This window comes from Archocentrus centrarchus, chromosome 1 (assembly GCF_007364275.1).
Source record: "Archocentrus centrarchus isolate MPI-CPG fArcCen1 chromosome 1, fArcCen1, whole genome shotgun sequence".
Classification (NCBI taxonomy): Eukaryota; Metazoa; Chordata; class Actinopteri; order Cichliformes; family Cichlidae; genus Archocentrus; species Archocentrus centrarchus.
Genome location: NC_044346.1, coordinates 25,369,410 through 25,391,166, shown reverse-complemented (window position 1 = coordinate 25,391,166; position 21,757 = coordinate 25,369,410). Strand labels below are relative to the sequence as shown.

General features: G+C 38.0%; 2 protein-coding genes across 3 annotated transcripts in view; one reads left to right on the top strand and one right to left on the bottom strand.

The window, feature by feature from the left end:
* The window catches only part of ntn1a (netrin 1a), a 58,578-nt gene extending 53,403 nt beyond the window's left edge, over nucleotides 1–5,175 (top strand). For both annotated transcript variants that reach the window (XM_030734284.1, XM_030734275.1), the window contains one exon: nucleotides 1,971–5,175. In XM_030734284.1, coding sequence (XP_030590144.1) covers nucleotides 1,971–2,299 — 329 coding nt within the window. In that variant the 3' untranslated portion in view covers nucleotides 2,300–5,175. The remainder of the gene's footprint in view (nucleotides 1–1,970) is intronic.
* Nucleotides 5,176–5,533: 358 nt separating this feature from the next.
* The window catches only part of stx8 (syntaxin 8), a 52,757-nt gene continuing 36,533 nt past the window's right edge, over nucleotides 5,534–21,757 (bottom strand). Inside the window, exon 8 of the mRNA XM_030742490.1 lies at nucleotides 5,534–6,329. Coding sequence (XP_030598350.1) covers nucleotides 6,262–6,329 — 68 coding nt within the window. The 3' untranslated portion in view covers nucleotides 5,534–6,261. The remainder of the gene's footprint in view (nucleotides 6,330–21,757) is intronic.

The window sequence follows — 21,757 nt, the reverse complement described above, 5'->3', positions numbered from 1 at the left end:
TCTTTCCAGCTAACATCTTTAATAGCCCTACCCTGTCTCCTAATCACATTACAAATCATGCTGCTGTGTCAGGAAATGGACATAATGCATATTGGGCTCCATATGATAGCTTGACCTCGGCCATCTTCACCAGGTGTAAAAACAAAATCTAAACTGCAAAATTTAGAGAATCAGGGTATTTTAACATTTACCACTTAACAGTTATTTTTCAATTCAATACTTGCTGTTTATGATTTCAGTTCATTTGTCAGCTTTCAGATTTGTCACCATCATATTTGAACTTCTCTAAAGAAGAACATATTTAATGTCATTTTTGGTACTTATAGGCACACTGTGAAGGCCTTTTGCAAATCAAAAGGATATTAAACACTGATCAAATATTTTCTTTGTGAGACAAGGCAGGATTGCTGGAATGCATTCAAATGCCAAGATTTCCCCTCCTGCAATAACACAAATCAACCAAATGTTCTTAAATCTAAAAAACTCAGGGATACAGAGGTTTCATCTTCCAGTCGTGGAAACATCAGCGCTCTGGATTTTGTGACATAATCCCTAATGTGCACCATGGGCTAACCCTTTCCATCTTTTGTGACATCATTAAATGAGGTGGCTACTCTTTGGCAAGAAGCTGATGCAGGAAACTAAAACAAAATGCAGGCCTTCATTAAAATAATAAAAATGGCTCCATATCTGTACTAACCAGGAGATTATACTTACCTCAATAAATATCCAGTAACATAGTGAATTGATAAAAAAAAAAAAAAATCTGTAGACTAAATTGTTTAAGGAAAAACTTTAACTTGGAAAGATTGTTAAAATTAGAAGGTAAAACCACAGTGTAGTGTTTTTTTGGAATGCTAGTTCCATAGCTGTAGGGAAAGCAATACCAGATGGTTTCTGAGTGAAAAATATGTTGGGTGATTTGCTTTTAAACTTTTTACGACATTTATTGTTCCCAATAAAAACTGTAGTTCTCCTACTGTTGGTCTATTGTCACCATGGGCTTTGAGCTGCCAGCCAACCTCTGCTGTAATTTGCAAATGTTGACATGCATTGGACATTAGGAACTGAGCCTCCAAATGCATAGCTTATAATAACAGGCAGCTGTAACCTAACATGGTTTTTGGTGGGAGGTGAAACCAGAGCTCCTAGAGAAAATGTTTGCATGTTCACATATTTTCTCTGATCCTAGATCCCTTTTGTTGTTAGGAAGACTAAACCACTGTGTTACCAGGAGGTGCGCTGCCTTCATGTATGTCTGAAATCATCATAACTCACTAAATATTTATAACCATTTCATAAGGGGTTTGCCTTGTTACAAATGCTAAAACTGTGTTGGTGACGCAGGATATTTAGTTAAGTTTGAAATGCAGATTATTATGCCAAAATGCTTATGTTAATAGTAACTGTAATAGTTTATATGTTTAAAATTGTGCAGCTGCTTTATGATGTTCTGCTGTAAAAGGTTAACTGTAAAATACAAAAAGATGGGGTTATTCCATCATTTAACCAAGTCGTCTATTCTGTCCCATCAAGTTCAACTTTAACCTGATATAGGCTAGCAGTAGCTAAATTCAGTGTAGTCACTTAACATTTAAGTATACATGAAAGAAAGATTACGTATTGTGAAATATAAAATTCAATACGTATGAAACAAAAATTTCTCAACTTCTTTCATTAGTGCATCCAAAGGCATCGCAAAGGTCCAGTGTTTTATACAAGAATGGGTCAGAACCCACAGACAGACCACTGAGGAAAATGGCAGAGACGCATCACACAAGCCTGAATGTGGCATCTACACGCTTATGTCTATGATGAAAATTACACTCATGGTACTATTTAGCCTCAAAAATCATTGTGCCCAGTTAACTCTGCCGCAGACTCTTAGCTCACATGGTTTTGCATGTTTGTTGAATGCAGTGAAAGGAAATAAAGTGTCATGTCTTTTGCTTCCCAACTTTTCTTTGCAGCTGTCCAGGTTCACATCCTGAAAGCAGACAAATCCAGTGAGTGGTGGAAATTTACTGTCAACATCATCTCCGTCTACAAGCAGGGCGAGAGCCGCATCCGCCGTGGGGACCAGTTTCTGTGGGTCCGTGCCAAAGACGTGGCCTGCAAGTGTCCGAAAATCAAGCCTGGGAAGAAGTACTTGATGCTGGGAAATGATGAGGTCTCTCCTGGCCAGGGTGGAGTGGTGGCAGATAAAGGTAGCCTGGTTATCCAGTGGAGGGACACGTGGGCACGCAGGCTCAGGAAGTTCCAGCAGCGCGAGAAGAAAGGCAAGTGCAAGAAGCCATAGGAGGGATAAGATGGAGACGATTCTGAAGAGGGAGATGTTTTCAAGGAAAAAAAACAAAAAAAAAGCTGAGCTGGCAAATATATTAAAAAATAAATAAATGTAAAGAGTGGAAGAGTGACAGACAAAAGGACCATGGACAGAAAAGAGACTGTTTATGTCGCTGCTTTTTTTGCGTAGAAGCATGAAGAGAATTATTTAGGATGAATTTTGTTTTTTTCAGCTGAACTTTTGTTGAAGGAGCTCACCTGGCAGATTTGGTTTATTTTACGCTGAGATTCCTCTCTCTTGTGGATTTGCACCTATTACCAGTATATATCATTGTTTGTTTTTCTTCTCATTATCCCATTATGAAATCATTATATTTTATGTTTGAATTTTATGGACATTTTTCTGCTGTTGCAAAAATGACAAAAAAAAAAGCCACTTAACTACCGCTGCAACTTTGCCTCTGCATGTTGTTTTTGAAAATTGTATTCTTAGCTGAGAAGTGAGCTTGTTTCAACAAAAGAATTCACTGTCGAGTGGCAATTGAGGCAGTAATATGTATTTCCTTTACTGAAATTTGTGCCATAAATACTATTGTTTCTAAGCCACAGAAATGCATACATTTAGCTGTGAATGACTTGCCATTCTTTTCCTCTCTGAATTTAGGTATATTATGCAACTCGAGCAGCACTGAATCACATGTTCTACATTTTTCATCTGTCGGGACTTTTACAGATTTACAACATGCAAGTGACAGAATAGAATCTAGGACAGCAGTGGCTTTTGCATGTTTGACCTAATCAATCCTGAGCATCAACCGAGGCCCCTCAGACTTCAATGATTACACTTTGGTAGTTAAGCATTTGCCTAAACCTGCATGCGAGACTGTAATGTTCACTAAATAGTGCTGCTTGTGATACTGTACTAATGTTAAAGTTAAATCTGGGAGAAGAAAGAAAATCTAAAATCACAGATTTTACCTTTAGTATTTACAATAACTGTGATATTTGTTTTTTCTTGTTTATCTCACAAATCAAATAGAAGTTTTAACAAGTGGCTTGGGAATGAGAAGCCAGTCACATTTTATTGATAAGTTCTTTACAAAAAAATCTTCATTTGTTTATGGGAATAGTTAATAGACATTAATAATACCACTTATATGTAACTCTTTAGTAGTTACATTTTTTTTTAATTGCCTTTCAACAGCAGTGCTCGCTCTATCACAAATGATCAGAACTGTGAAACTTACCCAGTATAGGCTATTGTTTGAAATGGATGCAATATTAAAATTGTGCGGGTGAAAGTGCAGCACTGCAGCCGCTGGTACTGCATGTTCTCAGAGAATACTGACAAAGACATATAGTATGACACAAGTCCAACAATGCAAATATTTATATCATTTACCTCTTCAGACACGCCTGCTTTTAAACCAACTTATGGAAAACTTGCCAGAGTACGTCAAAATCTTTCACAATTGGTATGAGTAGGACAAAGGATTAAAATATTTTAACTGACACCCCCCGCCTCTTACGACCACTAAATCTGAAAAGATGTATTTGTCTGTGGAGCAAGTTGCTAATTTTTTCAACTTAAATCTACACAGGCTGCATAAAGCACTGAGTGGACACAATAAAATGGTAACTGTCTTACCTTATGTGGCAAAGAAATGAATCCTTATAGTGATGAAAATTTTAAACTTACTGCACCTTAAGAAAGTGCTCACCACTATTACCTAAATTTACTTTTAAAAATCCACCTCATGGTGGCTTGTATCCGTCTGTAGTGCTTCCTACAGTACCGTGGGAGTGCAGATAAACCCATTTACAGCCCACACTCTTGCAGAACAGAATGGATGACTGTATACTCATTAAAAGAAAATAACCAGTCAGAAACTGCAGCCTCCCACTGACCTGCCACGCTAATTCTCTTCACGTCAATGCTTGCAAAGGGATAACGGGGTGCATTAGAAGAACTTGTCGCTGCTTGATTCAAACCACTTTGTTTATTTGTGTGCAGCTCAGTTTGGATTTCTCCAAGGAATGCATGGTTAAAAATGCTCAGGTTTATAAAAAGCCCAAAGTGTATCTGATTTAACTTTTTTCTTCTTTTTTTTTTTTTAAGGCCAAACCACAACACCATGAGCACCGTTGTTTGTGAAACAACAAATAAACATTTCTCTCACAAAATTAAAAATTAAAACTCTTTCCAAAACCTTTTCCAAGGCTCAAGTCAGTGTAAAGCGGGATTTAAATTAATTTATATACAAGGTTTTAAAACTTTCATAAAATGGAGATAAACATTTGATTCCATTATCTTAGAAACAGCCTCAATTTTCTATTTTACTTAATAAAGTAAAACTCCTAGATGATGGCAAATTGAGTATATTTAACTGTGACACTTCAAACATCCAGATGACTGTACCAGTCGTTTGACATTTAGTGTATTTTTTTTTTCGTTAATTGAACCACCAATTTAATATTTATGATTAATATCCAACATGCTGCTACATGATGGTAGCTTCTTGGCTTCTCCAACACTGATTGTCACAATATTTACATACACACAATACTTTTGCACAGTCCTGCATTTCATTGTTAAACATAACAATGTCCTTTTTTTTTACTATTTTTATTTGGCACAGTGTACTCTGAAATGACACGACTCTAGTCTCTATAGCTTCAAGCTGTAAATTTTACATGTCTCCTGAGCAATGGTTTGACAAGCTTCCAGATGAAATGCTATATACACATACACGTCAAAGCATTGCTTTGTGTTCATACTATGAATTGTAAATGTTGTCTTCACCATTGCAAAGTCTTTTGCAATGTTGTTTTACAATGCCTACTAATATATTATGGTTATTATATATGAATATATTTAATGACAAGACATTGTGGATTTTATTGTGTTTTTTTTTTTTTTTTACTTGTTTGTGGTTATTTAGATCGTTGTCATTAAAAGAAGGAAATAATAACTACTGAACGCACCAACCTGGTAGAACTAAATTCAGATTTTCAGAATAAATAAACTTGTTACATTCAAAAATCATTTGCCTCTGTTACTTTTTTCTTTTTTTTTTTCAAATTAGTTCACTGGTTAACTGGTTGCAGGTTCATTACAAGTGCAGTGGAATGCATTAAAGTAGTACTAGTGTGTTAAAACTTTGTCAGAAGGTCCACCGTAGTTAAATATCATGTTACAGAACACTTCAGGGGGAGGTGTGAGCATAAACCCAGACAGGAGTCGAGGCACTATAAAATGGAAATGTCATTTATTAGAAATTACAAGCTGAATTGATTTACAAGGGAGGAAAAGAGCCACGTTAGTAACACAGCCGAGCTGTTTGTTTTGGCTATGAGTTATTCTATAAACAAAATCCAAACAAAATGATAACATTACAGCTGCTACAGCAATGAATGGGTAAATATAAGTGAGTGTGAATATTGCAAAGCTTGCGGAATTACTGTATCCAGTGCAAACCTCAGCCCAACCACAGACAGACTTATAAAAGAAAAGCCCCCGTTGCCTGCGGGAGGTCCTACTGTTAGGTCAACATTCCCCACAGTTCAGGCAAAGAAATCTTTTTCAAAATGCTTACAAACCTCCAAATAATTTAACAGCTTGTTGATTTGCTGATTTATTAGTAAGACACTTGAACAGCTATTAAAGAGGAAAATGTACACCCACAAAAAAAACAAAGCAACTGTCTCCTGAAAGGTTACTTATTCCCTTAAACCTAACAATGACATAGTGAATAAAAACATTTGTCTGTGGGGTTAAAGTCTTCAACTTTTTTTTTTCTCAACTTTTTCTTGGTTAGATAGCCCCAAGTGACCTGTGTCTCAATGTGAAGAACAAGAATGAGAAATCTGTTTAAATGAGGGTCTGTCTGTTTGCTGTCAATGCTGATTAAACAGGTATTCTGCTCCAGACTTTCATTGTTGCTCTCTGACATGAGTTCGTGATCGCTGCTGTCTTCATCCCACAGGCCACACAGCAATCACTATAATGGCTATAAGAAGTAGCACGATCACCACCATCATCCCTGAGCGGAAAAAAAAAGATATGTTAGGACAATTAGAGGGAAAACACATCAAACTGCGAGCTTCATTAAGTAATTCCAAGCACAAAAAAAAAAAGAAAATCCAGATGCTTTTCCTCCAACATGGTGGGAAAACATTTCTAAAGAAATTGAGTGGTGAGATATAATGATATGAAGATCACTTAATCTATCACATGCTATATTTGGTGGAGAACAGGTGACTGACTTGAAGAGCCCTTGTTTGTTTTGGTTTTTTTTTGGCCATGAGAAGCTCTTGGGTTGCTTTTGTGGCATGCTTTGGGCATCCGTTTGAACTGTGAAGTGCTGTCCGGTCGGTTTTGCAGCATTTGGCTGAATCTGAGCAGAGTATAACCCTGCACACTTCAAGATTCATCATGCTACTTTTATCAGCACTCACATTATCAATAAACACTAGTGGCCAAGTTCCACTGGCGGCTGTGCATGCCCATGCCATAACATTGTCTCCACCATGTTTAACAAATGATGTGGTATGCTTTGGATCATGAGCTGTTCTTTCCCCTTTCCATACTTTTCTATTCAGTACAAGTTACTCTTGGTTTCATCTGTTCAAAGAACTTTCTTGAACTGTACAGACTCTTAGATGTTTTCTGGCAAAGTCCAATCTGAACTCCTTGTACTTGAGTATAACCAGTGGTTTGCACCTTGTTGTAAACCGTATTTCCATTCATGAGGGTGTCTCTTGATTGTAGACCTTGACAATGTATACCTCCTTGAGAGTGTTTTTGACTTATTTTGACTTGTATTATGAAATAGTTTTTCCTTAACATGGAAGTAATTCTGTCATCATCCACTTTAGCTGTCTTCTGTGGTCTTTCAGAGCTTTTGTCATTTCTGAGTTGGCCAGTGCTTCCTTCTTTTTAAGAATGAACCACACTGTTGATTTGGAAACTCCTACAAAGTTTAATAGCTCTCTGACAGGTTCATTTTGTTTTTTCAGCCTAATGTTGGCCTCCTTCATTCTTTGGGTCTCATATTTATAGTACAAAGCTGTAAAATACAGATTCAACACACTGAATCAACTTCAGATATTATATCTGCTTCATTTGTCATGAAATAACAAGGAAACAGACTTCACCTTGCAATGAAACTGCTTGTTATCAAATTGTCCCATTACTTTTGAATCTTTGAAAATTGGGAACTGTGAATAAAAATGACCTTTAAAGCTGAAAGTCTGCACTTCAAATGTATATATCGATTATTTGATTTCAACTCCACTGTGGTGGTATACAGTGACAAAACTGCAAACATTGTGTCCAACAATTATGGACATAAATGTGTGCTGCTCTGTTGTCAAATAACGTTTGAGCATGAATGTTTTAAGCTCTTAAGCACTGGACAACTACAACTACTCCAGACATTTGTGTGTGTGTGTGTGTGTATGTATGTATATATAGCAATGAGATTTCATCATAGTCAACAACCACTACCCACCCAACCAAGCACGCCCAAGCTTACAAATCTTTGCAGATGAGATACAGTTACACAACTTTCCAGACTCATTTGCTATGATAATTTTATGCTGAATCTTTTTACTTTATATTGTGTTGCTGTAACCCTTGGTGAGAAAAACCTTTTCAGCTTGAAACTCAAAAAAAAAAAAAAAATTACATATCATTTCAACTTTAAACTTAAAAAGACAAATGTCAAGCAGTTGAGAAACTCCAAACCTGATTTGAGACAGACCCAAAGGGAAGGAGGGGAATTCAGAGGACACAGGGGAATACACTTGGAAGAGGTAAGAAGCCTACATACCTCACTACTAATTTTCAAAGTCCTTGATCTAGTGTAAGTCCCAAGTGCTTATGCCCTTGTAGCACATAACCATTCTTCTCTTGATGACTTAATGCAATTTACATGCGTTCAATGGCCACAAAAGCTTTATTGCCACAGATCGCACACTGTGATAGGCATGTGTTTCTGATTCTGTCTTGAGAGGATAACTATTGTTTTTCTCTGATACTATGGCAGCAGAGAAAAAAATGTGCAAAAGCTCACTCACACTTCATCAAAGCGCTTTACCCTCAGGACCTGAAAATATTACAGTTTTTTATTTTTATTACAGTCACCGCCCTAGGAGGAGAAGAAAAAAAACTTGTAAAATCCAACACAGGTAGGTATTATATCCTCCCAGTAAAACACATCCACAGTAAATTTTTTAGAAATCTTTTAAATCATTTTAATGAATCTTAATAATTTTGACTGATAAACGGATTGATCTTTTTAGACAATGCCATAAATACTTCTATATTTTAGAAAATCGACTGCAACAACTGACATAACTAAAGCACTAAACATAACTAAAGCACTACAGCTCAAATACCCTATTTTGTGTCATTTTATTTACCAGTTTGTTTTTCTGGACACTGAAATGAAAAAAAGTCTAACTTCAGACAGTGTTAATGATTTGTAAAGCTTGAATGAAACTTGTTGGGTCTGCATAAGCTGTTATTTGTGGGATATTAAAATCTGTGTCCACCAGAGAGCAATGAAATGTAAGCAGTTTAAAGTTGGAAAAAACTAAGTTCTGTTTCAAAAATTATTCATAAATTTTGTGTATTTTAGAAGAATTAAATGTTATATGTATATTGATATATTGCAAATACATTTTAACACCAAAATCTCAACATAACTATTAATCTAACTGAATAACAGTTTCCAAAACAGAAGCAGCACCAAGAAAGAATGCTATACAATCTGACACTTGAAAAATGGCTGTTATTGTTAGCACAAGAGGCATGTTTTAATCCAGGAGATGCTGGTTACTGCGTGTCCTGGTTACTCCGTAAAAATTTTTTTTTTTTGATAATCAGATCAGGTCTGAGAGAAGACAGTCCACAGAGGTCCCAGTGGTAACTGTAGAGTCTTAGAGCATAGGCCTTACAGTATAAAATGCCTCCAGGTGGCTGTTGTTGTGACTTGGTGCCATATAAATAAACTTGAATGGAACTGAATTCAATTACAGTGTTAATGCTGTAAGAAAGGAGCAATGGTGGGTGGTTTACAGTACATTATGAGCATTTGATTGCCTTTAGGATATGATTTTCTTTCCGTCTGTATATCAAACATATATCAGACCATAAATCATGCCACAAATATAAGATACGGGAAAGTTTTGCCAAAGTCACACTCACACACCATTTCCCCCTTCTTCTACAATGACACAGGAATGAAGATTTAAAACAACTGCATCTCTAGCTGTTCTGAGGACTGTCAATAGTTGCCCCCTTTGACTAAAGTTGTCCATTGTTATTTAGCATGCAGCTGGTATTATCCCTGGCCCTTTCACTTTCGGTTTACATTTCTCTCATTCTTTGGCTCTCGCATTCTGCATTCCTCTCTGTGGCTTAATTGGTTGTCTTTCCCACGGGGAGAGAGACAGAGTGAGATATAAGCCACGCTGAACAAATTGCTTGCGGTGGTAGTGGTGGTTTGATGAAATGCAAGGCCGATGATGGTTTCTTTGCCAGGATATATGAGACGTGGCTGTACGATTTCCAGATGTCTTTATACCCCATAATCTTATTGCACCATTCTTGTCAATTGTCTCCTTATTTACATATAGTGAATTCTTTGAGAACAGTGTTTTTACTGTATATGAAAGGAGTGTGTTCATACACAGGATTCGTAGGACATTCATGGTAAGAGCCATCATTGGTCTAGTCAGGCCCTTTCCTCTTGATAACTTACACATGTGTGCATAATAAAAAAAAAAGTCAAAGCAGAGACACATGCTCAAATACTCGTGATGACTCTTTAAAAGCCTCAAGCTTAAAGCAAATACACACAAATTCACAGCAATCATCTTTGTTTAGGTATAAATGATAGGCAAGGTCCATATTAGATTCAGACACCAGAATTTCATTCAGTCTAGTCCAACATCTGTCAGCAACTCCATTTGACACCGCATAGCAGCACCAGTAATAAGCTGTGCAACACACACATGTTACTGTGAAGCAAGACTCTTACTTGCTCTTTCTAACTTTCTATCATCACGTAGCCGCCAGTCACAAAGCCACATTAGACAATGACAATGCCCCTCACCCCCCAGTCCTCCTTGGACCATCACTGTCTGCCTCAGTAACTAAATAAGCTACTCTGACCCTCAAAGGGCCTCTAGAGGCTAATGACAACTAGAAAAAGCATTTCCTGAAGAAAATGCACTGTGAATGCTGCATGCTGAAAGATTGCAGCTGAAATGCCAAGAAAGGCTTCAAACAGCTGGAACTTTATTTGCTGAATGAGCTTCAATGAACTGCTGAATACCTGAACTGCTGAACTGTTGAATACCTGAACTGCTGAACTGCTGAATTGCTGAACTGCTGAATTGCTGAACTGCTGAATTGCTGAACTGCTGAATACCTGAACTGCTGAATTGCTGAACTGCTGAATTGCTGAATACCTGAATTGCTGAACTGCTGCATTGCTGAACAGCTGAATTGCTGAACTGCTGAACTTCTGAATACCTGAACTGCTGAACTGTTGAATACCTGAACTGCTGAATTGCTGAACTGATGAATTGCTGAACTGCTGAATACCTGAACTGCTGAATTGCTGAACTGCTGAATTGCTGAATACCTGAATTGCTGAACTGCTGAATTGCTGAACCGCTGAATTGCTGAACTGCTGAATTGCTGAACTGCTGAATTGCTGAATTGCTGAACTGCTGAACTGCTGAGAAAACTGCTGAACAGCTGCTAAACTGCTGACCAGCTGTTAATAATGCTTCAAACAGCTGAAACTTTATTTGCTGAATGATTGGAGCTGAAATGCCAAGAAAGGCTTCAAACAGCTGAAACTTTATTTGCTGAATGAGCTTCAAGGAACTGCTGAATTGCTGAACTGCTGAGTACCTGAACTGCTGAATTGCTAAACTGCTGAATTGCTGAACTGCTGAATTGCTGAACTGCTGAACAGCTGTTAAAAATGCTGAACAGGTGAAACTTTATTTGCTGAATGATTGGAGCTGAAATGCCAGGAACTGCTTCAGAGCTGAATTCTGATTGGCTGAAAGAGTTAAAGCAACTGACAAATGCTGAAAATGAATTTTAAATGCAAAACAGCTAAAATTGTCAAGAAAGTAACTAAATTAAATTTGATTTGCTTAAAGGGCAGAAAAACAACCTGAAGAAATTTTAACGGCAGCTGAAGAAAAACCATAAAAGACATTGAAATGGGTAAAATGGGCCACCATGAGTGAGATGGCTATGGCAGCTGATGACCTTGGGCCATTTTTCCTGTTCAAGTTTGTCTAACTTAAGTGCAATACCTATGTGCAAGCAGTAGGTGAGCACAGGGTTGGCGAAGAGTTGGAAGATTTCTTTCTTTAATTAAGTTTGTTTAATTGCCACTCACTATAAAGAGATGTGAAAGATAAAAAATGATAAATGCCTAGAGACATTTAAACTGCAGCTGAACAAAAACCATCAAAGATATTGAAAGGGCACCACCATGACTCAAGTGGTTATGGCAGTAGATGATGATGGTCCATTTTTCATGTTTAAGATGTTCCCACTTTGTCTAAATTAAATGCAGCTTTTCTCTGTAACCAGTAGGTGATCACATGAATTGTCAGAAGCTACAAGGTCTTTAATTGTAGTTCATGAATTTGACAAGTATTGAATGCCAAGAATCAGCCTGAAGAAATTTAAACTGGAGATGAAGAAAAACCGTAAAACATATTGAGAAGTTAAATCCAAGTTTAGTACTGTAGTTTAATGTCTTGCAACTGAAGGCTTTCAGCTGAATTGCTGTCATTCCTGAAATATTTGGGAATGTTGTTGAAAATGTTAAAATACAATGAATGATTCTCCTAAACATGGAGGAGAATGAAAGTGCAGAAAATTGTGGACAGAATGAATCTGCTGTTGTGGCAGCCAATGGGAGGAGCCACAGAAGCAGGGACTTATGGGAATGTTCTTTTTTGTTGGTTTCACTGTGATTGTTGGTTTGTGATGTCAATGTGATGTCAATATGTTGCTATTCAGTGTGGCTGATAATGGGCCACCATGACTGAAGTGGCTATGGCAGCTGATGACCTCTGCCCATTTTTCCTGTTCACACCGTTCTGACATTGTGTCATTAAAGCTGCTGCTTCTCTGGTTAGCCACTAGAGTGAGTGCAGTCACAGCAAATTAAAGCAACAAGATATTTTTTTTTTTTGTTCAGCTGAAATTTGCTAAAGTGTTAATATAAAATAGCTTGAAGAAATAAACAGACACTAAAATTTTGTCCTAAACATGAAGGAGAAAAAAGGTGCAGAAAACTGTGGAAAAAAATGAGTTTAATATCATTGAATATGAAAAGATTTAAAGTTCAAAACCCAATGGACAATCTTTTAAGTTTAGGGTAAAGTGGGACTTGAACCTGCTCTCTCTGCTTCTTCTGCATTCATGGTCCAGTGTTTCTACCACTAAGCCAACAGGAGTCTCACACAAGCAGTGAGGTTTGCATGCATACATATTGGAGAGCTCTCCCAAGTTGAATGCTTGCAAATGCGCCAATTGAAAACACCTGCCAGGTGCACTGCCTACCTGCTGAGGTGCATGGACTGTTTATGCTGATGTTTGGGAATTTTAGTTATTGGTCCTCATCAGTTATTCAGTGATGTCTTGTTGGTTTCAGTGTGATTGTTGGTTTGTGATGTCAATGTGTGGTTATTGAGGGTGGCTGATAATAGGCCACCATGACTGTAGTGGCTATGGTAGCTGAGGACCTCTGGCCATTTTTCCTGACCATGCTGTTCTGACTTTGTGTTATTAAAACTGCTGCTTCTCTGGTTAACCACTAGGGTGAGCGCAGTCACAGCAAATTAAAGCAACAACTTTTTTTTTTTTTTTTTTGTTCACCTGAAACTTGCTAAAGTGTTAATATAAAAAGTTTTAAAGGGTCAAATGGCTTGAAGAAACAAACACACACACAAAAACTTTGTGCTAAACATGAAGGAGAAATAAGGTGCAGAAAACTGTGAAAAAATGAGTTAAATATCTTTGAATATGAAGAGATTTAAAGTTCCAAACCCAATGGAAAATCTTTTAAGTTTGGGGTAAAGTGGGACTTGAACCAGCTCTCTCTGCTTTTTCTGCATTCATGGTCCAGTGTTTCTACCACTGAGCCAACAGGAGTCTCATACAAGCAGTGAGGTTTGCATGCATACATATTGGAGAGCTCTCCCAAGCTGAATGCTTGCAAATGCGCCAATTGAAAACACCTGCGAGGTGCACTGCTTACCTGCTGAGGTGCGTGCACTCTGGCCAAATTTGACTCGGCGCAACTGTCAAATAAGTGCTTCTAAATCAAAAACCGTAGCTCCTATCAAAATCATTTTTGAACTGTGAGCACCACAAGGACCTGCTCTAAACAGTGGTGTCATTTTTATTTTCCTGGGCTCAAAAGTGTGGTTGTGGGAGCAGTTTAAAAAAGGTGCTCATTTCTGCTTTGGAGAAAATCACCTCTCAGAAATTACTATGGAGGTTAATGAAGGAGTTGGAAGGTACTCTCTCTGTTTGAATGCTTACAGTTTAAAAAGTGTACATTTGACAGGGTTTAAAGACACATTTTTTGAAAGTAGAGAAGCAGCTCTACATTTTGAGCAAAAAATCATGGCTGTAGAGTGAAGAGTGTGGACACAGCGGCAGTTTAGAAATAAATTTTCCATCTGAAAGTTTTGAAGTCTCCCACTCTACTAATCAGGCTCCCACTCTAGCAAATGCAATACACAACCATTATAAACTCTGAAACGCCTGAAAAACCTCCTCAAACTTAAATGCTCACTGTGCTTAAACCGTAAAAGATTTTAAAACACAAAGTAATAGCTGAATAGCTGAAAGGCTTGGCTTCATTTTAAAGCTTAAATGGTTTCTCTAGCTTAAGGTATGCTGAAGTTATTAGCTTTTAAAGCCTGAAAGGATTTTTAAAGGATTTGAAACTTCCCCATTCATTTTCAATGGGGCAAAAAATTCAGAAAAATATTAATATAAAATCAATGCTTAAAGATTTGAACCAGAAAAGTAATAGCCCACTTCTCCTGAAGAAGCTGAACGTTTTGATACCTTAATTATTTTTGTAGCTTAAGCGGTTTTTGAGTTTTTAGCGGTCAAAAAACGTACGGAAGAACATATAATATATAATAATAAAGATTACAAGAACAATACTGTGAATGCTGCAAGCATTCACAGTAATAATGGCGTTAACTTCCCAAATAGATTAGGGCTCTGCTGTCACATTGACGCTGAGGGAGATAGTTGGTGTCTGCTGATAGACTGACCACCCAGAAGGTTTGGAGCTTTGCAGGGTCTGGTCTGGGTTCAACCCATCTTAACAATTTTCAGACGTCAGTAAGACAACTTGCAGAGAATACCAATAATTGGTGAGAGAAAAAGTGGAAGAGAGAGCCCATAAACAGGTCCACTCATGCCCCCCGTTAAAAGTTCAAGTCCTTTGTTGAACGAAAAAGGACACAAAAGAAATGAATTGATTTTATGCTAACAAGATTACCATCAAGCTCTTGGGGTATTTTTTTTTTTGTTTAAAACATAATGAAAGATGAGAACTACTTTTAAATATTTGTGGCTTTAAAAATCTGCTTGAGTATTTCCTGACATATTCAATACATCTAAACGTATCCAAATCAAATGTGACTTTTTATTTATTACAGTATATATAAATCTTTATAAATCTGTAAATTTTATGTCTTGTGTCCACTTTTGTTAAGGAAATCAGAAACCCTATGGATATATTATATATATATTTTCTAGATTTGTATTATTTAGTGAAATACAACTAAAATCAAGATATAAGACTTGGAGTCATGCTAGATGCTGTACTTAAAAACAGCATTGTTGCAATGAGAATGCAAATAAATTGATGGAATGATGGTTTAATGTTTGTAAGTTGATCACCAGTTTATCTTTAAACTCATGATAATTGAGTGCCAAATTTGTTACACCTAATTATGAGGATAGTTATATTTGCACAAAATTTAATAAAAATCCATCCATTTGTTGAACTTCATCATGGTTCTAGGAGCTTACAAAATTACCAGACTTAATAAGATTCATACTTCAGGAAGAATGAGTGGAAAATAAGCTGTACCAAATTTTGTGGTAGTCCTTTGAAAATGTTAACTGCCTCGTGACACGAAAGGAAAAGTTTGAGGATCACATAAATTGGGGTACAGATTAGGATGCATGCTCCGAGTTCCACAAATGTCTGTACCAAATGCATACAGTGATACTTGCTAGCATTAATTTTTGATAATGTTGATATTTTCACAACATTGAAAAATGCAGTTTTTTTTTTCCTGGTGTACCTAAAATACACATTTTGAGGTGATATGAGATTAATTAATCCAGTTGAAACCACAAGCATTGTAGTGCAATCTTGTGGTCTGAACACATGAACAAGGAGGAAATTGTTCTCCTTACATCCCTGTCAAATATGAAACATGAAAATGGTTTCAAATATTTACAGATATCTTGAGGCAAATTCACCTGAACTTGCAACTTACTGAGAAAAAATAACTGATGTGGAAACATCATTAGCATGATGTATACAATCATTTAAAGCAAGTTTTTCATCAGCTGCATAAAACATATTTAACTTGGATTTCTGGCTGCTAACAGTACATCATGTTAGGGTGTTAAGAGAAACAAAAACTGCAATAAAATATTTTTTAAAAAAGACGAGTTTTAATGTTTAATTTATCTATGGAGCAAATTTTTTGTTTTCTGTGGGAACAATTAGAGACAATGTTAAGCAAACACACTCTTCTCATAGGACAGTCAAATTCTGTCTGTCATAAACCGACTTCAGATGCAAACCACCTGTGGGATTCAGAGGGTTCCCAAAAAGGTCCTCAACAAATTTAGTTTAAACTCTGTTGGGAAGGTTATTCAAGCTGATATTATCTGATGTAATGTGCTCTTAGTTACACTCTCAGTCAAGGCAATCCTCACGTCCCGTAGAATAATCTGCCATACAAATCCAAGAAGACCCATAGCTGTTCCCCAATCACCAAAAACAAATGGTAATGAGGTAATAACTTGAGTCAGGCTCACGTGGTTCAGGTGACAGCAGTTGATCAATGGATGTATTTCTGACAAAAAGACAGCAAATCTCTATTTTTTGCTAGAATAATACAAACTTCTCAAATGCCTATTCAAGGAGCCTTTGTTCTTTTTGTTGCTAAAGATATGAAGAATTCAGATGCAAAAGCTGCTAAACGCCACCTCCTTCAAAAATGAGAACATTTATGGACTCCTTTTCAGGAGTGCTATATGCCCAACAAATTACTTTATGTCATAACTAGGGCTGCAACAAGTAGCTCAAATAATTTAATTATAAAAAATCTTTGACACAAATTAGTTCCTTCGATGCTTCGTTTAAACTCCGCAGTGCTCAGGTGTCTCATCCACATTAGCAGCATTAAAGTTCTCCGTTGCTGTGACGAATTTCCGTCATTTGGAAAAATGACCCTTTGTCACAGAGTGAATCATAGCTGACACGTTTTTCCACACCTCCACTGCTCTCTACACTCGTGTTTGTCTGTGTGTATGTGTGTTGTGCTTGCTGTGCTGTATTTCAGCTGTAGCTACCAGAACTGATCGCTATCACCACAGTTTGCTAGCAGGTGCCGCCATTAGCACTAGCAGTCGCTCAGTAACGACAGGACCCTCCCGACCCGGTCACCTGCAGCAAGTTGTTTTACATGCAGTCTGTCTGCACACGTGGTAAGTCCAAAGAGGTGGAGCTATTACGGAGACCGTGAGCTCAAGTGGAGCGAAAGGAAACATTTTTCTAGCGTCCAAAGAAGCAGTGCTTTTTCCTGGAACCACCATTAAAACCTTTACTGGGAAACAGCTGGAGCTCCATCATCCACCTGATCAACAAGTGTCAACGTGAAGAAAAGACAAGTTTGTAGCTGCTCCATCCACCGCTGTTTGTTTCACACAGAGAAAAATCTGCAGTTAAGCAACGGAAGTTAAAATATACAGATGAACTGTTATAAGAAAAGTATTTCATATATTTCTTACTCGATTAATCAATGGAATAATTGATAGAATACTCGATTACTAAAATAATCAATAGTTTATTCCTGTGTTGTCAAAAGCCTCTAAATGCCACTTCCCAGCAAAAGCGCTAGAACCAATCAGAACTCAAGTTCAGTTCATGTGACTTCAAGTATTTTAAAAATTGCAGCGCACTGAGCAACCAGCTTTTGTTGGTGGTAATCAGATTGTAAACACAGGTCTAGGTGAGTCTAGAAATGTTTTGTGTATAGAAAAAATGTTTGACGATCAAACTATGGAAGAAGTAAAAGTTATATCAAGGTTTCCATAGGTTAAGCCGCGGAAGGATCATTACTGGCTGCAGAGCATACTCGCCATCACTGCTTATAAAATGAAATTACTGAACTTTAACACAAGGGGCCTAAAAAAAATGCTCTTTTAAAAGAAAAATGTCCAGGCAAATTTAGAGGGTTTTGCATCTCAACTCTTGATATGTTTTTATTACTCTGGCTGCATGTTCGGGGTTGTTTTCTCATGTTGCAGAAAGTGGAACCAATCAGATACCTACCTCAAGGTATTGCATCATGAAATGGAAATTTAACTTCTGAGGTGCCCAAAAATGAAAATTATGAACAAAGAAAATATGGAACTGCTTTAATGCAGTCAAAACAATCTTCATCTTGTGTGGACAGACATCTCCACAAGCCAGTACGTTTCATCAAAATTGATATTTCACAACACTAAGGGCACTAGTTATGCACAGTGTGTTCCAGGAACTATGGTTTAGCAATATGTTGGCCCTTCCCTTGTGGTGAGGACCCTTCTTAGGCTGAGCTTACTCTTTTCGAGCATTCATCAGCTGTTTTTGCATTGTCTTTTTCTTTTGCAGGTATGCACAAAAATCTGCTATGTCCCTATCTTCAGACTGCAAACGCCTGCTGATTATTCCTGGCAATCCTATAGTAAAGAACATGAATGGAATTTCTGTTTCCATTATGCTATGCTAAGTATGCTTTTGGCTGTCACAGTCAGACGTTCCTAACTTTACAAGGACTCAGCTGAGACATAACACCAAATACCGGCTTTGGATGAAAGTTGGTCTCAAAAATAAATAAAGCCTTAAAGCTGAGGAATTATAAACATACTGCCATGGAGAAAGAGGGAAAGCCCTGCAAACAATCTGTGGCATGTAGTACTTTCAGTTCTTTCTCTGTATGACACAAAAACAAGTGTCAAACAACTGAGGAGACAAATGGGGGATGACAGAAAGGAGTGTGAAAAAAAAAAGATTGAAGAGACGTGAGAGTGGACAAGAACATAGGGGAATTTTCCATTCACCATAAAATATTAGAGACAGACAGACACACACAGACAGACACACAGACAGACACACGAAACAATCACACTGTTTTTCTAAGTTCACACAAGTATGCATAAGAAATACTGTTTAAATTTTGTTGCAATAAATTAGACGGGAAAAAATGCTACCTATTCTGATGATGTCAATTTGTGTGGCAACACTCAGATAAGTAAAGTCAGAATTTGTTTAAACAATATTAAAACATGGCTCCACCCCGGTTCAGGCTGCTGGTGATGCAATAGTGTGGGGATATTTTATGGGCAGATCTAAGGCCCCTTAGCACTAACTGATCATCATTTAAATGCCACAGCCTACCTGAGTATTGTTGCTGACCATGTCTATCTCTTTGGGACCACAGTGTACCCTTTTTCTGATTTTCTTATGGCTCCTTCCAGCAGGATGGTGTGCCATGTCACCGATGGCTAAAACCATCTGAAGCTTGTGTCCTGAACATGACAATGAGCTCACTATACTCAGGAGGCCTCCATAATCACCAGATCTCAATCCAATGGCGCGCACTTGTGATGTGGTGGATCGAGAGATTCACAGCATGGATGTGCCGCTAACAAATCTGCAGCAACTGCTTGATGTCATCATGTCAATATAGATAGACCAAAAGCTCTGAGGAATGCTTCCAGCACCTTGCTGAATCTATGCTACAATGAATTAAGGCAGTTTTGAATGCAAAAGGGGTCAAATCCAGTACTACCAAAGTGTAGCTAATAAAGTTAGCAGCAAATGTAGATGTATATGATACATACAGACCTGTAAGTGATCATATACAGTATCAGTCAAAAGTTTGGACACATCCTCTAATTCAGTGGTTTTTCATTATTTAAAAAATGTATATTAATACTAAAGTCATCCAAACTATGAGGAAATACACATGGAATTATTTAGTAAACAACAAAGTGTTAAACAAACAAGAATATGTTTTATATTTTAGATTCTTCAAAGTAGGCACCTCTTACTTAAATGACAGCTTTGCACATCTTTGCATTTTCTCAGTCAGCTTTATGAGGTAGTCACCTGGAATGGCTTTCAGTTAACAGCTGTGCCTCGTCAAGGGTTAATTTCTTGAATTTCTTGCCCTCTTAATATGTTTGAGACCATCAGTTGTGTTGTGAAGAGGTAGAGTTGGTGTACAGTGAATAGCCCTGTTTGAGTAATGTTCTACTAATATTACCTCTGTCGCACGGGATAAGTTTATCAGAGTTATCAGCCTCAGAAACCGCAAGTTAACAGCACCCTAGATAAGAGCCCACCTAAATGCTTCTCAGAGTCAGTTTAGAGAAGACTGCGTGAATCTGGAATTTATAGTCGAATTGCTGCAATGAAGTCACTTCTAAGGAAGAACAACAAGAGAAAGAATGGTTTGGGCCAAGGAACACAAGGAATGGAAATCAGACCAGTGGAAATATGTCCTTTAGTCTAATGAGTCCACATTTGAGATCTTTGGTTCCAAATGTCATGTCTTTGTAAGATGCAGAAAAGGTGAGCGGATGGTTCCTACATGTGTAGTTCCCACCGTGAAGTATGGAGGAGGAAGTGGGATGGTGTGGGAATGCTTTGCTGGTGACACTGTTGGTAATTTACTAAAAATCCAAGGCACACTATACCACAACATTCTGTAGGGACATGGTATCCCATCTGGTTTGCACTTAGTGGGATGAGTTGGACCGCAGAGTGAAGGCAAAGCAGCCAAGTGCTCAGCACCTCTGGGAACTCCTTCAAGACTGCTGGAAAACCATTCCAGGTGATTACCTCATGAAGCTGATTGCACACTCTTGGTATTCTCTACTTGGTACTTCTCTACTTGGTATTACTACATGATTCTTTGTGTATTCCTTCATAGTCGGGATGACTTCAGAATTAATTTACAATGTAGGTTAAAAAAATAAATAAAAAATAAAAACACTGAATCAGAAGGTGTGCCCAAATTTTTGACTGGTACTGTACATAAACTGACACACAAACAAATGCACATACAGCCCATTAATATTCTTCAGCCTGTGAGGATGGAGGGACTTAAGATAGCAAAAGAACTAGTTCAACAAAAAGAGAAAAAGAGTCCTGATTCCAACACAATGTAAGCTCTGGGATCTTCAAACAAACTCACGCTCAGGCACCATGGGGACAAGACCAACAGAATGAAGCATTCTGGGGGGCTGACCTTCCTATTGCCTGCTCTGTTTCTAGCTGTGACCGCCTGTTAGCTGAGGTCTCAGTGCACAACAATGTAGTCTTTACCATAGCAATGTGGTCTGGCATTTCACAGGGCCAACTGAGCCAAGCTCACTCACACTCGCCACCACATTCCATAGGTTGGCTTTAGAGCCAGCTAACATACATCTCGTGGCAGCTGTTTTCCTCTGAAAAGCACCATCCTCTGAGAAGAGTGAAGCAGTCTTTTCTAAACAAAACAAAAGTTACACAAACCAGAGTAAATCTGTGATAATGGTAAAGAAGGGTCATGCATTCACAGAACTTCTTAGGGAACAGGTCAACATTTGATGATTACTCAATGGACTTGTATGCGAGACCCCCTTTTTGAAGCCAGGACACTATAGCTGCGTTTCCATACGGGACGACTCGGCACGGGTCGCCTCGACTCGCCGTGGTTTGACGGCGTTTCCATTAGTAACTGGTACAAGTTTGCAGGTACTTTTTCGTACCCACTCACCCAAGATCCTGAGCGATACGAGGCGATACAAAAATGTGACGTGGAGGACAGCATGCCACTGATTGGCCAGGGAGTGTCGTCACTATCGGAGGCATGAGAGCGACTCCTTCACCAGAATCAAGCCTGCCATTTTTAAAACCCGACAGCAAGAAACTGGAGGCGCAAAGCACCGGTTGAATCCCCAGACCGTCAGTTTGCAGCGGTAGTTTTGCAACATGAGAGCCATCTGAAACGCTCACACAGCATACATATTATAACACTATACTGCCGGGCGATCTCCGCTGAAGCACCATAACCTGCCCCTACTAGCCGAACAGCTGGTTAGCATAGAGCCAGCCGG